Raw genomic sequence first — 27369 nt, 5'->3', positions numbered from 1 at the left:
ACTCTTTATGCTTTGCGAATTCAGAAAACCAATATCCATAAATTCACCTCATCTTCTCATCTTCCTGCAAAGTAGAAAAAAAGATTAACAGTAATAACAACCCAAAACTAATGCTTATGCTGTGAGGCATGGTGAAGAGAACTGCTGCATCATACCAGTTCCCTCAAACTTTGGTGTATATTTGAAATATTCAAAGACAGTGAGAATTATAAATAAGGTTTATAAGAAAAACTAATAAACGTAGGTTTTATATATTAATTTTTCTGCTACATATTTCCTTTTTATTATGAACTTTACCATACATACAGAATATACGAACACGTGCAAATTTAAAAACAAAATAAATGCTCGTGTGCCTACAACACAGGCTAACAGATAAAATATTATCACCCCTCAGAAGTCTGACCACATCTATCTCCTCCCCAAGAAGTAACCACTATCTGAATCGTGTTAATCAGTGTTTTGCTTTTCTTTACGCTTTTTTTTTTTTTTTTTTTACTACCTGTGTATTGCACTCTTTAAAAGTATATTCTTTGGTTTTGTCTACGACTGACCTTTGTATCAACAGAAATCATATTGTAGGTGCTTTTCTGTGACTTGCTTTTTTCACTCAACATCTTAACTCATTTTCAAGCCTCTATTTTCTTACTGAAACATATTAAATATACTTATTTTACATTCTCTATCTGCTTCTGCTATCAGTTGTTTCTGCTGGTGTCTTGTTCCCTTGTGTGTTTAGTGTTTTCTTTCTGTGAGCTAGTGGTTTATTTCCCTTGCAACTCATCTGTGGAAAATGTGCCTGAGATGGAGGGTTCCTTTACAGAGTATTTGCATTTGCTTCTGACAGACACCAGAGGCACTACAAGTCATGGACTACTTATACTAAATCCTCAGCTGGAAGCTTCTTGGGCCTTTCAGATGGTGTGAATTCCAGCTCCAATCTACATGAAGGCTGGAGTATGGTTACAAATTCTCAAGGGAGATTATTTTTAGTTTGTGCTTCTTTATATTAAAGGAGACCTACTGTTAAGACTCTTCATTTCAGCTGAACCCTAGGATTTGTCTTCTGTCCCTCAGCTCTGTAAGGTTGTGAATCCAATGCTCTCAAGGCAAAAACCAGTTTCAGTTTCCACAGACCTCTCTCTGGGTTCATGCTCTCATTGGGTCCCTGATCTGAGCTTTTCTTTGGTTCCTACTAGCTAGCAGATGCATTCAAGGCTTTTTATTTGTTTTACCCAGTTATCTGAGGTGTTTTTTTTTTTCAGTAATAGGATTGATCATGCTCCCAGTATCTCATGTTGTAAGAAATGGAGCAGTATTTATTCTTTATATTTTATATATATATATATATATATATATATAATGTAGGTTTGGGATGAAATATATGCATCATGGTCCCAAATTAGAAAGCTATAAAAGGCTAGAAGGAGAATAAGTCCCTCTTTCTCCTCTGTGCCCCTCTCCAGAGCCAATATGATACCACTGTCTTGGCTAATTAGAATTTAATTAATCATTTCAAAAGAGCTACTTATTCTAAACTGAAATATAGCAAAATGCTGTAATGAAATACTATTCTAATTTAGATACATTGTACATACAGATTTTTTTGGTCAACAGCTTAGTATGTAAATTTTTTTAACGCAAAAATCACAATGTAAACTCAATATAAATACTAAGAGTGAAGACAATTCAGCTGTCATCTATTTTCTTCTGTCTTTTTGGAATTGGGAATGGCATGCAGGTATATCACAACTTCTGGGAGCCTCTATGAGAGCAGATCCTGACTGAAGCTAATTGCTATTATGGAATGACCAACACAGATACTGAGGACAAAAGTGACTGGAGTTATCAGGAAGGTAATACAAATATATTTTTAAAGTCCTTTATCTCTTAAGCCTCAAAGCACTGTACATGACAAAAGAGGACACTTTTAATAGTAAAAGCCACATCCACAATGACTATATAACAATTAAGAATATTTATGCACAAAATACCATTGGTTCTGTTGCTATTGATATTTTGTTTTGGTATTTTGTGCCTGACTCAAGCATTGGTGTTTTCAGTTGCCTCATATGCACGCAAAAGCTGGACAATGAATAAGCAAGACCGAAGAAGAGATGTATTAGAATGATGGTGTTGGCAAAGAATACTGAATAGAAGAACAAACAAATCTGTCTTGGAAGTAGTACAGCCAGAATGCTCCTTCGAAGTGAGAATGGCAAGACTTCATCTCACATACTTTGGACATGTTGTAAGGAGGGACCAGTCCCTGGAGAAGGGCATCATGCTTGGTAAAGTAGAGGGCCAGCAAAAGAGAGGAAAACCCTCGATGAAATGGACTGACATAGCAGCTGCAACAATAGTCTCAATCACAGCAACGATTGTGAGGACGGTGCAGGACCGGGCAGTGTTTCATTCTGTTATACACAGGGTCGCTATGAGTCAGAACCGACTCAACGACGCTTAACAAGAACAACAACATGCACAAAATAGCACAGCAACCACCTTCATGAAGCAAAAAATACAGGAGATCCATGAAGATATAGCTAGAAACACAATAAGTAACAGGAGATTTTAACATCTACTCTCAGTATAAGACAGTTGGAAAAAAAAAAAGTAAGGAGACAGAAGATCTCAACAACATAATCAATAGGGTAAATCTTATGGCTATATATTGAATTCTAATAGAGAATACAAAGGAGCTCTGGTGGCGCAATGGTTAAGTGCTGGACTGCTAACCGCAAGGTCAGTGGTTTGACCTACCAGCTGCTCCACGGAAGAAAGGTGTGGCAGTCTGCTTCCATGAAGATTACAGTCTTGGAACCCTATGGGGCAGTCCAACTCTGTCCTATAGGGTTGCTATGAGTCGAAATTGACTCAACAGCAATGGGATTAATAGAGAATACACATTCTTCTCAAGTGCTCAAAGCACAGTTAAAAAAGTTGATCATATATTAGGTCATAAAGAAAACATTAATTTCGATAAAGCAGAAATACTACAAAAAAACCTCTAACTACAATGTAATAAAATTAGAACTTACAAACAAAAACAGAAAGGCTTGATCACCTGGAAATTTTAAAAATCTTCCTATTAAACAAATCCTGAGTAAATGGGGAAATTAATCAATAATAAAAATGGAAACACTATGTATTAGAATCTATGGGGGGCATTTAAAGCATTGATAAGAGGAAAATTCATTTGCACTAAACAGTTTTATCAACATAAGTGAAAGAATAAAAATAAATTAGTTGAATTCCCACTTCCAAAAACTAGAAAACAAAAAATAAAGAAAACTCTGTTCACAAAGAAGGAAATAGTAAAGAAAAAACAAAAACTAAATGTAGACGATAAAAAAAAACCCAGTAGATTTAATTCCAAAACCAAACCATCCCCCTGTTGTTGAGTTGATTCCAACTCATAGTGACCCCATAGGCTTTCCAAGGCTGTAAATCTCTTCGGAAGCAGACTGCTACATCTTTCTCCCACAGACCACTGGTGGTTTTGAATCACCAACCTTCTGGTTAGCAGTCGATTGCTTTAACCACTGTGCCACCAGGGCTCCTGTAGATATAATTAGTAAATCAAAACCTGATTTTTTTTGGACAAGTTAAGAAAATAGACAAACCACTAGCTAAACCTGATGAAGAATAAAAAATAATAAATGACAAAAGAGAAATAATCATTGAAAGAAAAGATATTTAAAAATTCCTAAGATTCTGTAGACTTCTAAGCAGATAAATTTGAAAATCTAGCTGAAATGGATAATTTCCTATGGAAATACAAATAACCAGAACAGATCCCATTAGAGTGAAAAAGCTTAAACAGACCTATTTTCACATGGGAAACAGACAATGTTATTAAGAATCTACTCCATAAAACAGAAACCCTGGTGGTGTAGTGGTTAAGAGCTCAGCTGCTAACCAAAAAGTTTAGCAGTTCAAATCCACCAGGTGATCCTTGGAAGCCCTATGGGGCAATTCTACTGTGTCTTACAGGGTCACTGAGTCAGAATCGACTCAATGGCAATGGGACGCCATGAAAAATGCACCAAGACTCAATGGTTTCAGAGAGGAATTCTACCAAATCTTTAAAGACCAGATAGCCTCAATGCTCTATAAATTATTTCAAAACATCCTTTTATGAAGTAAGTATAATATTGATACTTAAGCCAGATAAAGATAGTTCAAAAAAAGAAAACAATAGATCCATATCACTTATGGATATTGGTGTATATATTCTAACAAAGTATTTTAGGAAACAAAATCCAACATCACATGAAAAACATACACCATGATCAAGTGGGACTTATTCCAGGAATGCAAGGTTGATTCAATATTAGAAAACCCATCAACGTACACCATGTTAATAAATCTAAGGAAATAAAGAATGATTATCTCCATAGATCCTGAAAAAACTTTTGAGAAAATTGTATACTCATTCATGATAAAAACATTTAAGAAAATAGAACTGACATTTTTGTTTTGTTTATAGTCGTAGTTTAAGTGAAAGTTTACATTTCAAGTTACTCTCTTATACAAAAATTTATACACACATTGTTATGTGACCCTAATTGCTCTCCCTATACTGCGACAGCACACTCCTCCTTTCTACCCGATCTCCCATGTCCATTCAACCAGCTCCTAACCCTCTCTGCCTTCTCATTTTACCTCCCGAGAGAAGCCGCCCATTTAGTCTCATGTATCTACTTGAGCTAAGAAGCACACTCTTCTCAAGTATCATTTTATGTCCCACAGTCCAGTCCAATCTTTGTGAAAGACACTTTCTTAACATGATAAATTATATATATATATATATGTATATATATATATAAAATCATCCCAAATCTTGGTTACTAAACACCATACTCCAATCAAAAGAACCAGCCTCCTTAGAAAAGTGCCTGACTCCAGGGCTTTGGCAGGAAAAATGTAAGATGAGTCTGGAACATCTTTTGTGTTAGAAGGTAAGGAAGTGTTCAAAACAGTATGCGGTTTTGTTGAAAAGATACAGGAGCCAACCTGAAGGAACTCCTAACGGCTAAAGTTTGGAATAATTTCAGCAACAAAATAAATGTTGATAGTATTGGATTTAAATAAATGGAGAAGAGATAACTCTTCTTTACAGAAGAATTCTCATTAATAAATGTAGAAGGGAAAACAGAAATAGAAAATCAATATTAGGCAAGCATCACAGTAATAATTGTTGCAGGCAAGATCTACCAATGGATGTTAAAATTAGTGGCTGAAATTTTGAGCATCTCTCCCCCAGTGTTCAAAAATTCAAAAGGAAAAGATAGCAACTTTACAGTCACCCAAACAATTTATGTTTTATTGCTATTCAGAAGTGTCAAATACTAATTTAGGAATGAATTTTTATAAGTATATATTTTATAATAGTATATTAAAATCATTTTAATATTACAGAAATACCAACCTTTTGAGACTTGGCTCTTTTAAAGAGAGAGGAATACATCTTCTTCTTCTGCCTGGCAGTTCTGAAGATGGATCTTCTGCCTTATTTTCAGATTTAGAAACAAAACTGGTATTTGTCAAGTCCTGTAGCGTTCTATCACCTGAAGACAATATATTTTCAGAAGTATTTGTAAAAAACATAAAAAGACACAGACATAAAAAATATACACCTACTCCTCACTTATTGACTATTTTGTTATCCGACATTTTTCGTTTACAATAGTAAAAAATCTACTATGGCAACTATTTTGTGCGTTAAGGAGGAGCCAGGCAAGAGGGGGTGGAAGAGGAGGAGGGTGAGGTTTGTGTGAGGGAGTGAGGCTGGCAGGCAGCTTGGTGGTTCATATTACCCGGGACAGGTGGAGGAGCCTCCCCAAGCCCCAGGTGAGCGCAAAGGGGCGGTGAGAGATGGGGCTGCAGACGTCTAGTGGAGTGCTCGGACGTTTCTTCTTCCCAAGAGGCCACTCTACCACCTCCGCAGCCTCTGCCGGGCCCAGGTTGTTGGGCCTCACCTGCCTGTAGGCCCAGGAGCCGCCAGCCACTGAGGCCCATCTCCGGGGCTGACTAAGAGGGAAGGTGGAGAGGCAAGGCACTGGGATCCATGTGGAGGCCTGGAGCGTGGTCAGGTGATAGTGGGCCCCTGCTGCTCCAGAGGTGGCGGGCAACTCCCAACCACCATCACCACAACCAACTTGGACTCTGCAGTGTGGGGAAGGTGTGGTGGGGAAGAGGGGCCCCTCAACGCCATGCGTGTTCCGAGTCACACAGGAGGCGCCTGATGGGCAGTGAGCGACCAGTGGGGACACCGGTACGAAAGACTAGACACAGCCCAACTCTTGGGTAAAGCCAGTTTTCACACAAGGCCCTAGTCTTTGGAACCTAACCACATCGATAAGTGAGGAGTGCGTGTAGTAGTTTACAAATCATGGTCAACACATTTTAAAACTTAACAATTATCAAGTTATAAACATGACAATAGTAGCAATAAAAATATTTGTAAATTAGTTAAATTTAAGAGGAAAAGAGATTTAAAATTTAAAACAATCAAAGTAGTCTCCAATATTTTTATTCTGAAATCGCATATAGGCTGACAAAAATTCTTCATGGTTCAATTTTGTTCACAAACTCACACAAATTACTGCACACTCATTCATTCAACATATATGTCACTGACTGACTGCTCACTCTGTGAAGGCCGCATGGACAGGACAGAGATGAAAGATGGTTCACCAGTTCTCTAATACACCCTGCAATTCTAGCCCCTTTGTACTTCTTTTGCTTCAGTGTTTCTTTTACCTTTTGCCTGAAAGAGCCTTATCCATCAAAATCCTAGTGTTCTACATACGTACACTGAAATGTTAGACTCCTCGTAGAAAATTCTTACTGATGTGGAAATGTCTAATTTAAGAAAAAAAAAGTGGGATACAAAATTTTATATATAGTATGATTTCAAATATATATTTAAAAATCCACACATTCAAGTACGGATGCGTACGCCAAAATATTGATTGTAATTCCTCCAGGTGATTTTTTTTCTGATTCTTTACCTTCAATTTTCTGCAATGAGTTACTATTATTTTAATAACTGGGGAAAAATTAAAAGGAAACAGTAGGGTAAAAATCCCACCTATCCTTCAGGGCCTGAAATGCTACTCAATTCATGATACATTTGCAAATTACTCTAGTCAAAATTACTCTCCATCATAACCCGTTACCATAATGTTTGTGCTTTTATTAAAGCACTAACCACATTTCACAACTGTATTTGTTACTTTTACATGACTGCATGCTGAGAAGGGCTGGTATTATGTTTTAACCTTCTACAATACCTAGTACAATGCTTTGATCACATTAAATATAAATGCTACTGAATGGAAAAATAGTCCTACCCTTAAGAAACTTGTAATTGTCTTTGGTAAAATAAAACCAGTGGAATTCATTATTATATTCACCTAAAACACTTAATTTCCTTCAAACATATGAAAAAGGAAATTATCCGCCTAAGGCCACTAATAGACAAGTTTTGTAGTAAAGGCCAAATCAGTTTTGTAGGCTGTAAATGTCCAAGATACTCTTACTGGTACCTTCTCATAGTATTAAACATTCTTTAAATTCTTTCATGTTGTTTTTATAGATCAAGCTACTCAGGTACATATTGTTTTAAAATTCCATAAAAAATGTCAATTAAAACAGGAAATACCTTACTAAGTGAAGAAAAAAAAAGTAAAAACATGATCCTATCAGGTATTGACCTACCTGTTCCTGATTTTTGTGTTCTCTGGATGACTTTAATCTCTCTCATCTTCTCATGTACATCATCACTTACTTGAAAGACTGGTGAGCCCGTCAGAACAAAACTTTCTCTTATTGTATTTTTACTAGAAGAAATACTCAAAGGTAGTGAATCCTCAAGAACAGTGTTAAAAGAATCTTGCATTTTCGATAAACATATTTGAGATAAAGGTTTAAATACCTTTCTGTAAAACTCTGGCTCAATTTTGACAATTTTCTCATTCTCCAAAATTTTTTCCTTATCAGTTTGTTCAGATTCAACTGACTTTCCCTGAACAGTGTTTGATGTTATCTCCATTTGTTCATTACTATCTGGAGAAGGATCTATGACAGTCTTCCTTTTCTTTGATTTGGGTGTCATTTTATTTACTTTTTTGACCTGGCATTCTCCTTCTCTCACTTCTACAAAGGGTAAATCTCTTTTTTTATTCAGAGTTCTAGTGCTTTGCCTCTGATTCTTAGGTAGTTCAGTTTGGTTTCTAGCATTAGAATCTGGCTCATTAGTAATTTGTTTTAAACCTGATTCTAACGAGATGGAAGTCTGTGAAGAATCTGTTAACTGCAAACTAGTTTTGTGCTTACCTTTAGCCAAAATGTTCTTTGCCTTGCCTGATGATTCTTTCCTATGCTTTTTAACTAGTTTGTAAGGATTTGGAATTTGATCACAATTTTCCTTTTCATTACTGTTGATTTCCATACAGTATCCTCTGCTAATGCCTTGGCATTCAGGTCTCCATTTAGATTTACTTATTTTAAAATCAAGATTGCTGTCTGGACCATGCATATCTTTGTCGTCGTTCTCATACATTTGGTTCATTTCAGAAATTACTTCTGTTTTCCTATTTACTTTCTGCCTAAATTTCTTATTTGTTTTTGATTCATTCTGCTGAGCAGGTTGCATGTCTGTGACCTGCTTTTTCAAACTGAACATATTCTGGGTCTCATAATCATATGCATTTCCATTATCTCTGGTGGAAGGATCAGTTGTTTGAAATTCATTTGCGGTTTCTAGGTCTTTAGAAATGGTTTCTTTATCCTTTTGGGTTAGGGAAAAGAAGTTACCTTTTACTGGGTCATGCACACTTTCGTTATTATAGTCATTTATTAGCTTCATTTCAGAAATTATTTCTGTTTTCCGATTTACTTTCTGCCTAAGCTTCTTATTTATTTTTGATTCATTCTGCTGAGCAGGTTGCATATCAGTGACATGCTTTTTCAAGCCCAACATATTCTGGGTCTCATAATTACATAGGTTTCGATTACTTCTGGTGGAAGAATCAGCGATTTGAAACCCATTTGCATCTTCCAGGTTTTCAGGGGTGGTTTCTTTATCCTTCTGGGTTACAGGAAAGAAGTTACCTTTTTCTGGGTTATTCTCATATATTTGGTTCATTTCAGAAATTATTTCTGTCTTCCGACATACCTTCTGCCTAAGCTTATCTATTTTTGATTCATTTTGACAAGCAGGTTGTATATCATGAACGTGCTTTTTCACCCTCAAAATATTCTGAGTCTCATGATCACATAGGTTTCCAGTATCTTTGGTGGAAAGATCAGGTATTTGAAACCCATTTGAGTCTTCTAGGTTTTCAAGAATGGTTTCTTTATCCTTTTGGGTTAGGAGGAAAAAGTTACCCTTTTCTGGACAATGAACACCTTTGTCATTATCTGTATGATTCATTTCAGAAATTATTTCTGTCTTACGATTTATTTTCTGCCTAAGCTTCTTATTTACGTTTGACTCATTTTGCTGAACCGGGTACATACCGGTGATCTGCTTTTGCAAACCCAACACATTCTGGATCTCCCAATTGCACAGGTTTCCATTATCTCTGGTGGAAAGAGTAAGTGTTTTAAACTCACTTGAGACTTCTACATTTCCAGAGATGGTTTCTTTATTCTCTTGTGTTTGGAAGAAAAAGTCAACTTTTTCTAGGTCATGCACATCTTTATCATTATTCTCATATATTTGGTTCATTTCAGAAATTATTTCTGTCTTCCGATTTACTTTCTGCCTAAGCTTCTTATTTACTTTTGATTCACTTTGCTGAATAGGTTGCATATTGGTGACATGCTTTTTCAAGCCTAACATATGCTGGGTCTCACAATTATGTAAATTTCCATTATCTTTGGTGGAAAGATCAGCTGTTTGAAATTCATTTGTGATTTCTATGTTTTCAGAAATGGTTTCTTTATCCTTATGGTTTGGGATTAAGTTACGTTTTTCTAACTTATTAATTACAAATGTCTGTCTCGAAGCTTTACTTTTATTACAGGTAAGGGAAATCTGACCCATATCAAATTTATTCTCCTGCTGGAATTTATCACAACTTTGGGAGAAAGAGCATATTTCCTCTTGCTCATTCATTAAATACGTTCTTTTCTTTTCATCATACTGTGTACTTTGTCTGTCATCTCGATCCAAATCATTATGAAGGGTTATTTTCTTCAGTATGTTCAGGTGAGCCAGCTGTTCAGAATTGAAAATAAAGTCTGGATCTTCTGAATCACCTTTGCCATCTACAAAAGCAGATCCTTCTGGCCTGTTTTGAATCTTTTCCTCGATATCTACATCCAAACTATTTTTAAATTGTCTCTTTGATCTTTCTCTCTTTTTTTTAGAGTTTGAATCTTTCACTTTTCTGAAAGTTTTCATTCCACAATCATTTGTTTTTTTATTACTTCTATTTTTAGCATGTGTTGAAACTGTAATAATTTTGCTTACTTCACCAGCAGTTAAATCCATGTCAGCATCATACACAGTTTTCTGCAATTGTAAGTCATCATTACCCTGGACTTTATCCATCCCCTCTGCATTAGGTTCACTTACAGACTCAGAAGATGAGCCAGGAACGCACTGGACCTCTCTTTGCATTTTAGTATTTGTTTCATTAGTCTGATTATTTATCTCATTACTCCAGTTTAAATCTGGACTTGGAATCACTTGTTGATCTAAATCTGCCACAAAGGGAGTGTTTGCAGAGGGATTATTTGACTCCCAAGATGGTACATGCTTCTTCCTTTCAGTCACATTACTAGGAGATGGATTCTCCTTTCTGTGGCTGATGGACTGGACACTTTTCGTCTCACTCATTTGGGAACTCTTGAAACTCTGGTCTGAATGAGAACGGCTTTCTAAATAAAACAAATCAAAACAAAGAAAATTCAGAAATAAGTAGTGAAAAGTAATTTACTATTTTAAACAAATGAGATTAGAAAGCAAGCTCTTTCACAGTTATGATGTCTGTCAATGTGTTCTGTTAAGATTGTTATACTACTAAGAAGTCTATGCCGAGAAAAATAGAGCAGAAATAATCAGAATTATTTGTAAGCCACATTTTACATTTGTATCTATGGAAAACATATACTGAAAATTGACTGTGTCTCAGCCCCAACAGTAGGATGGAGTATAGCCAAAGTATAGCCACTAACATATATTTCTAAAGTGGAAGGAGGCCAGCAAATGAACCCAAATCACAGTGATAACTCTGAAAAAGATAAAAATGTCATCAATAAGCCACTAAAATTTATGTAAATATACAATTTTTCAGAAATGAAAAATAATTCTAAGCTCAAAATTCAATATATTTATGGTTCCCTATTCCAATCTGAAAATCTATGACAAATACATAAGCACCACAGAATACAAGCATAGGATTATCATTTAGAAATATCATATTAATAAGTGTCATCATTTTCTCCTGCTCAATCATTACCCAGGCTCAAGCTTTTTGTTTTACCACTGAATGATTATGATTTTGAAAAAGTCACTACACCTATGTAGACCCCAATTTTCATATCTACAGAAAAGAGAAGGTGAAACTAAATATATGGGATATTTTGATTCATATGCTAGGACACCAAGAAAACACTCTTTAGGCCAGCTCATTTCTAAACACTGCATAGTATTAGGCCACTGTGGATCTGACACTTACTAGCATATTTACTTTTACATTAAATTTTTCATCAGCAGTTTTGAATGGTAGAAATTAGGAAATCTACAATATAAAATATCTGTCTACACATCATTGACCTCAAGAAGAAAATCTGATAGATACAACTATTTAATACGAATATTCAAAAGGAATTTTTTAAACAATCTCACCTTTGTAAAGTACATCAACAACAGAAGAAATATGTTCTGAATCCTCTAAACCATGCACATTCAGGTTACTTTCTTTGAGAAACGACAATTCCAAATTATACTGAGTTGATAAAGGTTGTCTTATTGATGCCAAAGAAGAAATATCAGGTGATGACTTTGACATAACATTGTTGTCACTCTGCATTTTGTCTTTATCATCCTCATCATCCTCATCATCATTTGAAGTTAACGGAACCCTACAGACAAGTGGGAAATTCTGGAATAAGGAATTTTATATCTTACAAAAATTATTCACAAAATTGCATGAAGAGTACTTTCTATATTCCATTTATTACGATCCAACCACAAACCCACCCAGGAACCTTTGCGCGCTTAATGAAGACAATAATAGGTAGTTTTTAGTAGTACAGAACTTGGAGTAAAATAGAAATGCTTCTTATCTCCATAGCCACTAGTTGGGCTACTGGGATAATAATACTAAAGAAATGAATAAAGTTCAAATACACTTACAAACACCTATATATCATATTTATACTTTTCTTATACTTAATTCTATGACTACCCAAAACTCTTCCTCTGGCTTCTAACAAGTATAACTATAGGTAAAGTCATGTTAGAAATAAGGTTGTTATGTTTCCAAAAAGCAACCATGTAAATGAAAACAATATTCCTAGTTAAATCTATGAGGGAAAAATGAAGACAGAAACCCAAAGAAATGATGTGATAAACTGACATTCTTGAATTCAAAGAACAAAGATTAATATCCCCTAATGCTAAAGATCTTGCCTTATACCCTGAAAAAAAATCAGATATGTAGAAATTCGTGATAGTGAAAAAAAAAAATTGTTAAAATTTAAAGGTAATTACTAGTAATGACATCTTTAAAGTGTTGAAAGAAAGTGACTCTGAACCTAAAATTCTATAACTGCAAATATATCCTTCAAAATGAAGGAGAAATAAAGATGTTTCCAGAAAAGAAACAAAACTGAGTAAATCCATTGCCTGCAACCTGCACTAAGATAAATTACTAGGGTAATCATACAGGCAATCACTAGGGTAATTAATAATAAAGTTAATAGACAAGGAAAAAATAGACACTAAAAAGTATTTGTTCATCAATAAACGAGAGAAAAAGGAAAAAGTGGCTCAAATAGAAAAGAAATAATTAGGTGGTAGATAGAAATCTAAATATATCAGTAAATACACTCAATGTAAACAGACTATTAAATAAATGGGATGTTATTAAAAACCTTTCCACAAAAAAAATACAGATTCTGAGAAATTCTTCCAAACATTTAAAGAAAAAATAACACCAATTTTACACAAATACTTCCACAAAATGGAAAAAAAAAAAAAGAAAAAAAAAAGTACCTATCTATTTACTGCGACCAGTATAACCTAAATACCAAAACTTGGCACATTGTATTAAAAGAAAGAAAAATTAAAAGCCATACTCCATCATTAACATATATACAAAATCCTAAAAATAATGAGCAAATAGAATCAGCATATATTAACAGAATACATCACATCATGAGGAGTTCATTGCAGAAATGCAGTGGTGGTTTAATATTCAAAAATCAATGCTGTAATTCTTTACATTTAGTTGAAAATAAAGGAGAAAAGTAATATCTTCTCAATAGAGACAGAAAAGTCATTTGATAAAACCCAGGAGTAAACAACATCTTTAATGATGGGAACACAATAAGAATGCCCATTATCATTACTTTTATTCAATACTAAACAGGAAGTAGTGGCTCCAATAATTTTGCAAAAACAAAAACAAAATGATCACCATTCACAAATATCAAAACTGCACCCACAGAAAATGCAAAAAAACAAAAAAAAACTATAGATAAGCTATTAGAATTAATAGAAAGTCACTTGAAACAAGGTTAATATAACAAAATTGATTGTACGTCTACATACTAGCATCAAGAAAAAAATGAAATAAAAAAAACCCAAAAACATTGAGAATAGCCCAAAAAAATCAAATAAGTAGGAATAATCTAAAAATGATGCATATTAACTATACAAAAAACTACAAACGATTGAGAAAAAATACATAATACTAAAAACATAGTGATATACCATGATCATGGATAGAAGACTCAATTTTATAAAGATGTTAATTCTTCCCAAAATGAACTAGAATCAACAGAATCCCAATCAAGATTCCAGCAGTGTGTGTATGCATGTGTAAATCGACAAGCCGATTCTAAAATTCACATGGAAATGCAAAAGGTCAAGAATAGCCAAAGAAATAAAACAAATTAATTAATTAAAGGCTTATACTATCAAATAGCAAGATTTATTTAAAAGCTAATAATTAAAACAGTGTAGTATTGACAAAACAACTCATGTAATAGTGAGTTGAGACACAAACTCATATATATTCAAACCAAAAAAAAATAAAATAAATAAATTCCAAATCCATTGCCATCGAGTTGATTCTGACTCATAGCGACCCTACAGGACAGAGCAGAACTGCCCTGTAGGGTTCCGAAGGAGTGGCTGGTGGATTTGAACTGCTGACCTTTTGGTTAGCAGCTGAGCTCTTAACCACTGCACCTGATTTATGATAAAAATGACCTGCAGTGAGGTGGGGAAAGAATCATCTTTTCAATAAAAGATCAACTGGTTAAACCCAAGTTGGACCTTGGGTCAAATGGTATAAGATCAAGTAGATAACCACATGGAAAAAATGAATCTTGACCCCTCCCCTCACACCATACCCAAAAACTCCAAGTAGACTGAAGAGCTAAATGTGAAGAGAAAATAATAAAGCTTTTAAAAGAAAACATAGTATGCCTTGTGATCTTGAAATTGGTAGAGATTTCTTTTAAAGGATGCCAAAAGTACTAACCGTAAGTGGAGGTATATATATATATTTATATGAAGCCCTATGGAGCCCTGGTAGTGCAGTGGTGAAGAGCTCAGGCTGCTAATCAAAAGGTCGGCAGTTCGACTCTGTCCTATAGGGCCACTATGAGTTGGAATTGACTCAAAGGCAACAGGTTTGGTTTTCTGGTTTTTTATAGACACATACACACACACACACACGTGTGCGTGTGTAAAGAACTTCTGTTCATCTAAAGATATCATTAAGAAAGTACAGAGGCAAGCCACAGAGTAGGAAAAGATATGTGTAACATACAAAGAACTCAGGCATAGTATATATAAAGAACTGTCATAAATCTTTAAGAAAACAACAGACAACCCAATAGGAAAAAAAAAAAAACAAAAAACCATGAACAGATGCTTAACTTTATTAGTTATCACAAAAATGAAAATTGAAACCTCAATTTATACCACTACACACTCCTAAAATGGCTAAAATGAAAAAGACAGACAATAACAAGTGTTATTGAAGATGTAGAATAACAGGAATTCTCATATATTGCTAGCAGGAAGGTAAATTGGTACAACTACTTCAGAAAACTGTCTTGCAACTTCTCCTAAAGTCAAATATGTATAAACCCAGTAATTATATAATTTGAGTTATAGACCCAATGGAAACATGTACTTACACTGATCAAAAGACATATATATAGCAGCACAAAAAGTTTTAATAAATCAAAACTGGAAAAAACTAAATGTTCATCATCAAAAGAATAAACAAATAAACTGTGGTATAATCATGCAGTGGAATACTACACAGCAATGAGAATGAATGATCTATAGATCTGCAACTACATATAGCAATATGGATGAATCTCACAAACATAATGCTAAGGAAAAGAAGTTAAACACAAAAATCATACATATTGTATGATTCCATTTTATGAAGTTTATAAATAGGCAAAACAAATCCATCTATGATGTTGGAAGTTAGGATAGTAGTTATCGTTAGGTGGGTGGTGGATAGTGATTAGAAAGGGGCATAAGGAGGGGTATCTGAGGTACTGGTAATGTTCTGTTTCTTGATCGGGGTACTGGCTATACAGTAGCATTCACTTGGTAAAAACTTGCTGTGCTCTAAAGATTTTTGCACTTTTCTAATATCTATGTTATACTTCAAACAGAAGTTTACTTAAAAAAAAACCACAATGAAATTTTTTGAAGGGTTTGTTGACACTTGATTTTCATGTTTATGTGAAACAATAAGTGCATAAGGAAAGCCAAGACATTTTTGAAAACTAAGAAAAGGACCTACAAGACAATCAAATTTACTATTTTAAAAGTACAGCAAGCAAAATGTACTGGTGCAAGGTGATACTAGTACAGTATAATAGGCAAATCAATGGAACAAACTAGGATGAACAGAAAGTGACACAATAGATATAAGAATTTTTTACTATAGTACAGACAGAATTTCAATATGTATATATATGCATTTACTTGTACACTTATATAGAAGCATTAAACCTATACGTCATATAATGAAAAGAACATTGTCTGAAAGAGGGAAGAGGATTGTGATTAATGTTATTAATTCACTGAGCCATTTTACTTCTTTGGGCCTCAATGACTGTCTTTAAAACGATAAGTTTGAATGAGGGTACTTTCTATGGCTTATAATCAAATTAATCAAAAAATGGGTATTTTGGTCAAGAGGAGAATAGCAGTGTAGCGGCAGAAGACCCCAGTGATGATCCGGGGGAAAGAAAGGAAAGAACTGAAGTGTGGCAGGATACCACAGACAAGCCTGGTTATTGAATTGAGGGGTAAGTTTCCTTGGAATCCTGGAGACACAAAACCTGTAGCAAGACACCACCGTCTCATTTAGACCTTAGTAGGTAACTATAGGTTGATGAAATGCAAACATTGTTTAACACACACAAACACTGACCATGTTATAGAAAATCTTCATAACCTAAACCAATGTACAAATTCATATACCTAAGAATCCACCTGTGCCTCTTTCTCTATGGCTTATGGGAAAGCTGAATATTATTTCAAAGTTTAAAACTGAATTCTATTAGATTATGTCTTCAATTTCTTTCATCAGAGCAATGTTAACAAGTTTTCGTTACTTATTTTTAAATGTTTTTTTATATTCCAAGGAAGCAAACCAAATAAAAACTATTCAAAGTCCAATTTAGATAAAAGTTTGCAAGTCAATATTTAACTAAGTTTTGAAGAAATTACCTTGCAAATGGAAGGCGCATCAAATTGCACTGTTTACTAACTCGTTTCTTCTGGCTAGCTGGCAGTACAAAGGGACTCTGATGGAACTATTTGAAAAGAACAAAGAAAATTTTCTGAAAAGAAGCAAAATTTCTAATCTCATTAATTCATGTATTTTTTATTAAAGTACTAAATTATACAAGAATACCAATAGTAATAAAACAATTCTTGCATTAGCCTTTAATAGTTGAATAAGAATAATGTGCTCATAAGGTTAAAATGCAGTTCATCCTTAATCATGGCACCCAAAGATAACCACTAATATTTTGGTATATAATCTTCCAAACTTTCTTTTGGAAGAAAGTTTCTTTATTTCTATACATAGAAATAAATCCACATGCATATGTCCATATACATATCTCTACATATATATGTAATACATTAATGTCCACACATTGGATTATGTATTTTAAAATGGCTTTTTTATTCAAGATCTGGGTGATGTAAATATACTTTTTAAATTTTTACATATCTACACTTTCTAAATTTTCTGAAATGAATGTTTTAATTATTTAATAAAAACCATAAAATTAGTCAACACACAATCATGTTTTTCTAGTACAGAGCTAAGCTATATAATGGAAACAGAAAGTATGACCAAATTAACAACTTGATTTTAAAATTCATATGGAAATGCAGTGTATCTAGAATAGCCAAAACAACTTAGAAAAAAACAAAGTTGGAAGAATACAATAATTAGGACAGTGTGGTATTAGCATCAAGATAGACAAATAGATAACGGAATAGAACAGAGAGTTCAAAAACAGACCTATTTATTTAGTCAATTAAATTTTGACAAAGGTACAAAGGCCAAATGGGGAGCCTAGACTTCCACCCTTGCTAAGCTGTAATAAGGCACTCCTCCCCCAAACTTAATAAAACTGACTAGGGACAACAGAAAGAAATCTAAGCAGACTAATATCCATAGAATAAACAAAGTTAAGAGCTATCACTCCCACTAAAATAGTCTCAGGTCCAGATGGTTTCACACAGGAATGCTACAAATCTTTAAAGAACAAATAATTCCAATACTACACCACTTTTCCAGAGCATAGGAAAAGAAAGAAAAGATCCAAATTCTTTTTTAAGGCTTCATATATAATATTTTTATCAATGCCTAAAAAAGACTATACAAAAAGAAAACTTTAAAGAAACCTCACTTATGAAGAATACAAAAATCCTAAATAAAATACTGGTAAAAAGAATTCAGCAGAACACTAAAAGATTAATAAATCATTTCTGATGTTTATTCCAGAAATGCAAAATTAGGAAAGCTTAATGTGATAAGAAGCCATCACATTAATACATCTAAAAAGAAAGACCAATGACCATCATTATAGATGCTGAAAATATTTAACATTATTTTTTATTTAAAAGGCTCAGTAATGTAGGTATTGCAGGATAAATATGTACCTCATCATTAAAAAAAGCACACATTGTTCTTAATGAGGAAACACTATTCAACATTTTATAAGTATTTTTTACTGTCTACTATGTTCTAGGCATTGTTCTGGTATAGATAAAAATCACTGCACTTAAGAAGCCTACATTCCGGTGGAATGAGCAATAAATAAAATTAATAAGTAAAGTTTTACACAGGAATATCTTGTTTTATTGTGGTTCACAGACATTGCATTTTTCACAAACTGTAGGTTTGTGGCACCCCTGCATCAAGCAAGTCTGTTGGCCGCATTTTTCCAACAGCATGTGTTCACTTCGTGTCTCTGTGTCACTTTTTGGTAACTCTCGCAGTATTTCCAACTTTTTCATTATTATTGTATCTGCTACGGTGATCGGTGATAAATGATCATTGATGTTACTATTGTAATTGTTTTGGGGCTCCACAAACTGTGCCCCATAAGATGGCGCCATATAAGATGGCAAACTTAATTGATAAATGTTGTGTGTTCTGATTGCTCCACCGGACTGGCCACTCCTCCTCTCTCTCCCTCTCTTCAGGCCTCCCTATTCCCTGAGACACGACAATATTGAAATTAGGCCAATTAATAACCCTACAATGGCCTGTAAGTGTTCAAGTGAAAGGAAGAGTCACATGTCTATCACTTTAAATCAAAAGCTAGAAATGATTAAGCTTGGTGAGGAAGGCATGTCAAAAACCAATAGGCTGTAAGCTAGGCCTCTTGAGCCAAACAGTTAGCCAAGTTGTAAATGCAAAAGTTCTTGAAAGAAATTAAAAGTGCTATTCCAGTGAACACAAGAATGATAAGAAAGTGAAACAGCCTATTACTGGTATGGAGAAAGTTTTAGTGGTCTGGACAGAAGCTCAAACCAGCCACAATATTCCCTTAAGCCAAAGCCTAATCCAGAGCAAGGCCCTAACGCTCTTCAATTCTATGAAGGCTGAGAAAAGTAAGGAAGCTGCAGAAGAAAAGTTTGAAGCTAGCAGAGGTTGGTTCATGAAGTTTTAAAGAAAGAAGCCATCTCCATGACATAAAAGTGAAAAGTGAAGCAGCAAGTGCTGATACAGCAAATTATCCAGAAGGTCTAGCTAAGATAATTGATGGAGGTGGCTACACTAAATAACAGATTTTCAGTGTAGATGAAACAGCCTTATATTGGAAGAACATGCCATCTAGGGCTCTTATAACTAGAGAGGAGAAGTCAATGCCTGGCTTCAAAGCCTCAAAGGACAGGTTGACTCTCTTGTTAGGGGCCAGTGCAGCTGGTGACTTTAAGTTGAAGCCAATGCTCATTTACCATTCTGAAAATCCTAGGGCCCTTAAGAATTATGCTCAATTTACTCAGCCGGTGCTCTATAAATGGAACACAAGCCTGGATGATAGCATGTCTGTTTACACCAAGGTTTACTCAATAGTTTAAGTTCACTACTGTTCAGAAAAAAAGATTCCTTTCAAAATATTACTGCTCATTGACATGCACCTGGTCACCCAAGAGCTCTGATGGAGATGTACAAGGAGATTAATGTTGTCTTCATGCCTGTTAACACAACATCCATTCTACAGCCCATGGATCAAGGAGTAATTTCGACTTTCAAGTCTTATTATCTAAGAAATACATTTCATAAGGCTATAGCTGCCATAGAGAGTGATTCCTCTGATGGATTTGGGCAAAGTAAATTGAAAACCTTCTGGAAAGTATTCACCATTCTAGATGCCATTAAGAACATTCGTGATTCATGGGGGGAGGTCAAAATAACAACATTAACAGGAGTTTGGAAGGAGTTGATTCCAACCCTCATGGATGACTTTGAGAGGTTCAAGACTTCAGTGGAGGAAGTAACTGCAGATGTGGTAGAAACAGGAAGAGAACTAGAAGTGGAGCCTGAAGAGGTGACTGTATTGCTGCAATCTCATGATAAAACTTTAATGGATGAGGAGTTGCTTCTTATGGATGAGCAAAGAAAGTGGTTTGAGATGGAATCTACTCCTGATGAAGATGCTGTGAACACTGCTTGGATGACAACAAAGGATTTAGAATATTACACAAACTTAGTTGATAAAGCAGCAGCAGGATTTGAGAGGATTGACTCCAATTTTGAAAGATCTACTGTGGGTAAAATGCTACAAACAGCATCACATGCTACAGAGAAATCTTTCATGAATGGAACAGTCAATCAATGTGGCAAATTTCATTGCTGTCTTATTTTAAGAAATTGCCACAGCCACCCCAAACTTCAGCAACCACCACCCTGATCAGTCAGCAGCCATCAACACTGAGGCAAGACCATCCACCAGCAAGAAGATTACGAGTCGCTGAAGGCTCAGATGATCATTAGCAGTTTTTAGCAATAAGGTATATTTTAACTTAGGTATGTACATTTTTTTCAGATATAATACTACTGCACACTTAATAGAGCACAGTATGGTGTAAACATAACTTTTATATGCACTGGGAAACCAAAACATTTGTGTGACTTGCTTTATTGCAATATTTACTTTATTGCAGTGGTCTGGAACTGAACCTGCCATACATCTGGGGTATGCCTGTAGTATGTTATATAGTGTTAAGTGCTAAGGAGAAAAATTAAAGTAGGATATGAAATGTGGGGACAGGGGTGGGGAATGGCTTAAATTTACATAGGGTTGCCAGGGAAGGCTTCACTAAGGCGACCTGAGTCAAGATCTAAAAGACATGAGGGAACTAGCCATGTGAAGGAAAAACAAGCACAAAGGCCCTGGGGCAGGAGCTTACCAGTGTTTGAAGGAGAGGACAGAGGCCTGAGTATTGAAGGGGATAAAGAGATGAAGGAAAGGGAGAATAGTAGCTGAGGTAAAAAAAAAAAATAACAAGTGTTTCCACTTCAGATCACATCAGGCAATGGAGGAGATAGAAAGTCGTTGTTGTTGTTAGGTGCCATCAAGCCAATTCCAACTCATAGCAGCCCCATGTACAACAGAACGAAACACTGCCTAGTCCTGCACCATCCTCACAACTGTTGCTATGTTTGAGCCAATTGTTGCAGCCACCGTGTCAATCCATCTCATTGAAGGTCTTCCTCTTTTTCATTAACCCTCTACCTTACCAAGCATGACGTCCTTCTCCAGGGATTGGTCCCTCCTGATAACATGTCCAAAGCATGTGAGACAAAGTCTCGCCATCCTTGCTTCCAAGGAGTACTCTGGCTGTACTACTTCCAAGACAGACTTGTTTGTTCTTCTGGCAGTCCATGGCAGTCATTAGAGGGTTTTAAGCCGAGTAAAATTTTAACAGGATCACTCTGGCAAGGGCAGAAGCAAGAGGTCCAAAACTGAAACGCTATTACAAAAATGTATGTAAGAGATAATGATGGCTTGGACGTGTGTGGTGAAGGTGAGGTTGTAAGAAGTGATAGAATTCTAGACTGATTTTTGAAGGCAGGGATAACAGGATTTGCTGGAGGATCAGATATGGGGTATGAGTCAAAGAGAGGAAAATAGAGTTGTAATTACCCGAGATGAAGACCACAAAAGGAACTGGTTTGGTGGCAAATATGTGAAATTTGAGATGTCCCTTAAGTCATACAAATGTGTAGTTGGATATGTATCATTTGGATACATAAGAGGAAGTGTCCAGGCTGGAGTTGCAAATTTGGGAGTCATCAGTACATAGTAGTAATTAAAACCATGCAACTGGATGAAATCATTTAGAGAATGAGTACAGATAGAAAAGAGAAATCTAAGAACTGAGTCCTGGGGCATTATCAAAATTTAACAGTCAGGAAAATAAAGAGGAGCTGGCAAAGAGACTGAAAAGAGCAACCAGAAAGGCAGGAAGAAACTTGGGAGTGTGGTCTCCTAAAAGTCATGTGAATGTCAATATGAGGACCAAGAAAAGTTCACAGGCTCTTGCAATGCGGAGCTCAATGGGGACTTTCAGAAGAGCAGTTTTAGTTGAGTGGTGACGAAAACCCAACTGGAGTGGGTTCAAGAGAAACTGGAGACCATGTCAACCCTCTCAAGAATTTTGCTACGAAGGAGATAAATGAGATGGTAGCTAGAGGTAAGTGGAGTAAGAGGTTTTCTTTTCTTTTTTTTTTTTTTTTTAAGATGGGAAAGATAATAACATTTTGCATCCTGATGGGAATAATCCCGAAGGAAGGAAAAGCTGACAATACGAGAAGGAAACGCATTCTACATTAATGTTAAGCCAACAGCAAAAGACAACCCAAGTGTTCAGTAACAGGAGTCCAGTTAAACAGATTAGAAGTCCGTTCTATAGATCTATCCTAAGCAGCACTGAAAAAGAATAAGGAAGCACTCTGTGCAATCAGAGATCCCCAAGACATGCCAGGTTAAAAAAAAAAAGTAAGGCATAGAACTATAGTATGCTATCTTTTATGTAAGAAAGGGAAAATTAAGAAAATATTTTTTTGTTTTTTTTTTACATAAAGAAGCAAACAATAACAATTACCAGCATGAGGTGTGGAGGGAAGAGAAGAGAATGGAGAAGAAAGTAGCTGGAGGCAGGATACAAGTAGATCCTATACTTTCTTATATTGTTCTGATATTAGAACCATGTGTCTGTATTATCTGTTGCTCCCCTGTCCCCGGCCAAAAAAGTAGTAGTAATACATGATTTGTAAAAGTCAGTCTGCTAAATAATAAGACCCCCAAGAAAGCAAGCACATCAGTTGTATATGATCCCTTCATCCTCCATCTCCTTTATCCACATAACTCTTTTTCTTTTAACTTTACCTTAATCTAGATGCTGACCCCAACCCTCTTCAAGTTTTCCAAAGAGATCCACACAAAAACATCTGTGAACAATGTAGATCTTACTAAAGACTTTTTTAAAGAACTAATGAGGGGAAAGGGCTTTATATCACATAACTCAAAACACAGAGCTGAGCAATATTTTAGGGCTCTCTGTTCTCCAAAGTTCCTTGGGGTATAGGTGATATGATCCTCCTCCCTTCCACACCCTGCCAAACTTGCTTCTTTCTCTTACTCTCCATGTCACTTCCTATACTGATTCTGCACTCCCTACTCCTAAATCAAATTCCAGTCTTAGTGATTTATTTACGGCAATTCAATTCTGCCCTGCAACATCATCAGCAAAACAGAAGGCCCCCAACCTCCTACCGCACCACCACTACCAATGCCCCAATAAAAAGCATCTCGTCTCAGTGCTCTTCACCTGGGCAGGCAAGATGTCATGGTTTGAATTATGTCCCCCAAAAAATGTGTTGTATCAGTTTGGCTGGGCCATGATTCCTGGTACTGTGTGATTTTCCCATATGTTGTAAATCCTGCCTCTATGATGTTAATGAGGGAGGATGGGTGGCAGTTGTGTTAGTAAGGCAGGACTGGATCTAACTGGATTGTGTCCTGAGGCAACTCTTGAGATATAAAAGACAGAAGTGAGCAGTGAGACAGGAGGACCTTATACCATCAAGAACGCAGTGCCGGGAGCAGAGCGTGTCCTTTGGACCTCTGGACCGGGGTATCTGTGCAGAGAAGCTCCCAGTCCTGGGGAACACTGAAGAGAAGAAGGCCGACAGAGAGAAAAAGCCTTCCCCTGGAGCTGACGCCCTGAATTTGGACTTTTAGCCTACTTTGACTATGAGGAAATAAACTTCTCTTCGTTAAAACCAAAAAAAAAAAAGCATCTCGTCTCCTTTAAAAAAAAAAATCAGTTGCTAACTGTATAAGGCGTAATTCAGGTCACTGGTTGTCCTAGGTGTCACATCTATAGTTCTAGTAGATACATATGTTGTGGACATTATTTCACAGGGATAGTTACACAGATCCTTTATTTATACAAATGTGGATTAAGTTAGACCACAAGTACTTATACTTTGGCTAACTTTTATAAAAATTCTGAGAAAGGAGCTAAATATTTACTACATAGGTTGAAAGAGTTCCTATCTTCTTACTACAAAGAGTATGCATTTAAGTTCAAAAAGCCTTAAAAATGACTTTTAAAAGGGATTTGCAGAAAATTTTGCAGAAAACACATAAAAATACACAGAAAAATAAAAACATTTATTGCACTGTTCCTATTGCCAGACACACGCTAGCCATATTTAACTCTCCCAATAACTCTTTGTAGATATACTACCTTTAACCACATCTTGCAAATGAGAAAAGGTTAAATAAGGTTAAAGAGTCTGAGTTCAAGATTACAGGACTTAAAGAGGTAGCTGAGTTGGGAGCTAATATACAGTATAGGCAATCCATCTAAAAGCCACTCTCTGAAGCACTAAACTCAACTGCCTCCAGAATCTATCTAGAAATTAATCTAAACCTGGGATTTCACAGCACATACTGTTTAATAACCTTTCTTCAGCTTATGTATTATGTATATTTTGCCTTCTCATTAGTTATTCCTTCTCAACACTATGTTTCTTACTTAAATACTTGAGTGAATTTCACTAATATTTGGTCCTTCTCCCTTGCTGATTTTTCTATTGATTTTATTTTCCTTGTGCTAGTTTATAAGATTCTTTAAATATTCTTAATATTAATGCTGTCGACCATATGTTTAAATGTTTTTCCCAGTTTGCCACTTATTTTTATGATTTTTTTAAACATCTAAAAATTTTCTTTCTGAGAAAATCCATCAGTAGCTTTCTTTATGGTTTTCATCTTTGCTTGGAGGTATATAAAGTCCTCTCCTACCTAACTTGAATTCCTTTATATTTTCTTCTTATTTTATGATTTATTTTTTGTATTAAATCCAACTCAAATTTATTTTACATTCTACTTACCTCAGAAAGACTGCTCATTTCAATTGCAGTTATCAAGTTATTGTTCATGAGTGCTTCTATTTCTATAAGCTTCTTATTCTGCATATGTGAAATAAAGAAGACCATTTTTAATCAATTAAGATTTGTAGTTCATTATCATACCATACATTTATGAATACCTTCAGTGTGAGAAGACTTAGAAAATAACTGAGATCACATTAAGCGAAAAAGGTACTGTATTGTATAGTTCAAACAGCCATATATATACATTTTGAATGTTTTTGATTAATCATAATTTTCCTATCTTTCTGTAATAACATATCACATGACAAGCAAATAAAATTTGTCAGCCACAGGAATTTAACCCTCAGGTATAGCAGGTCATTTTTCCATTTTATTTTAGGTTTAGAATCTATAGATACAGACTAGCTAATCATTCCAACTTCCATGGACAGAGTTGGAAGTTGGAAGAAAAAGCAACTACTACAATCTTCATTCTATTTGGCTTGCGGCCAATGAAATGCTGGGATTAAGGGAGAATACAAACACTCTGGGAACTCTTCTTTCCATTTACTGGAGGAGCTTTTTAAAATGTATTAATGCACCTAGCTTTGCTTAGGATAAGCAATTAAATGTTGATCAAGGTAATATATTGGTTTGCAGAGCCCACATTTAGAATGCATTTAGACTTAAGACACCTATTTTATTATCTTATTAGCAATGTTAAAAAAAAAAAAAAAACCCTGGTGGCATAGTCGTTAAGCGCTATAATTAAAAGGTCGGCAGGCTGAATCCACCAAGTGCTCCTTGGAAACTCTATGGGGCAGCTCTACTCTGTCCTACAGGGTCGCTGTGAGTCAGAATCGACTCGATGGCACAAAGGGTTTGGTTTGTTTTTTTTTTTTTTTTGGTATTAGCAGTGTGCCTTTTAACATAGATTTACATGGCACATTGACTTTCAGTGATTTTTTACAATAATTGGAGATTGGAAAACATTGTTAGAGTTTCTATAATAATGTAGTTAAAAGATTATTGTTATGCTTTAGAATTTTAACACAATATAGCTTTCATACCAAATTATTTAGCTTTAGGCGAAGAAATGTGTTCTCAAAATTCAATTTCTCCACTTCTTTTTGCAACAGCATCTTTTCAGTTGTAAGTCTTCGAGAATTCTCTTTCTCTTTACTAAGAGCCTGAGCTAATGCCCTGTTGTTATGCTTTAGAGAAATTTTTAAAATGGAAGAATTGTCTGTAAAAAGATTTTTAAAAGAGTTAATATTGAACTTGTATCTTAATAAAATTTCTTACTCTTGAATAAAACTAGGCAAAATATATTTCTCTCCACATGTTTTAACTGAAGGTTGAAAAAGAAGGGAATGAGAACACCGATGGAGTTAAAAAAAAGAATGAACTCAGAGTTTGGAGCTGAAGAAGTGAAAGCTCGAGAGAAGATGAAGAATAACAGTCATGAGGAATGCAGAAGGTATGCAAACAGAGAGACAAAAATAAGACAACCACGAAGGAGACCACTCAGGCCATTCAACACTCACTGCTGAAAATTCAGCTTTCACCACTGAGGACAAATCATCATAATTACCCATCTAATACAAGTTGAAGGAGACAGAAAAGATCAAATGAAAAAGGTATCTATGAACAAAATAAATACAGGTAGTCTCCGACTTACGAAGGGGGTTCCGTTCCGACTTCTCCATCGTGTATGTCAGATCTGACATAAATCGAATACATCATTTTTTTCCCTAGTTTTCATTATTATTGCCTTCTATTAGCAGTATCTTTATAAATCTGATCTTTATCTTTGGGGGTTGGCATGAGAATGATAACATCAGCAAATTACACGCTGCAACATTGTTATGTAGTACAAATTACTAACGGTAAGATGTAAAAAAAAAAAAAAAAAAAAAAGACAGCCGTAAGTGTGGTTTGTCATAACTCGAATATGTCGTAAGTCGGGGACTACCTGTAATCATTTTAGTCTACTTCTATACTTGATAAAATAAGGAACCCAATATTATATCAGTTCTCAGGAAAAAGTAAAAATAACTATACTTCAAAACTAATGGCACTTACTTATTATTTTTGTTTTGATTTTTGAAGCTAGAGAAACATTCAATTTAGCAGTCTTTGAAATTCTTTTGTCTTTCACATGTCTCTTAATTCTTGAGGTAAAAAGTGGGCCAGTTTCCAACACTGGGGACTCCAT

General features: G+C 35.2%; 1 protein-coding gene across 1 annotated transcript; it reads right to left on the bottom strand.

Moving 5' to 3' along the window:
- On the bottom strand, positions 1–27369 carry SGO2 (shugoshin 2). Its single transcript, XM_023732962.1, has 8 exons — positions 27237–27369; positions 26222–26397; positions 25170–25247; positions 16961–17046; positions 11870–12105; positions 7729–10899; positions 5435–5573; positions 1–64 (listed from the first exon to the last, which is right to left on the bottom strand). The coding sequence occupies exons 1-8, from the start codon at positions 27367–27369 to the stop codon at positions 49–51; spliced, it is 4035 nt and encodes a 1344-aa protein (XP_023588730.1). The 3' UTR covers positions 1–48.

This window comes from Trichechus manatus, unplaced genomic scaffold (assembly GCF_000243295.1).
Source record: "Trichechus manatus latirostris isolate Lorelei unplaced genomic scaffold, TriManLat1.0 scaffold00056, whole genome shotgun sequence".
Lineage (NCBI taxonomy): Eukaryota > Metazoa > Chordata > Mammalia > Sirenia > Trichechidae > Trichechus > Trichechus manatus.
The sequence above is the reverse complement of the archived record's forward strand: the minus strand, read 5'-3'. Positions and strand labels throughout refer to the sequence as shown.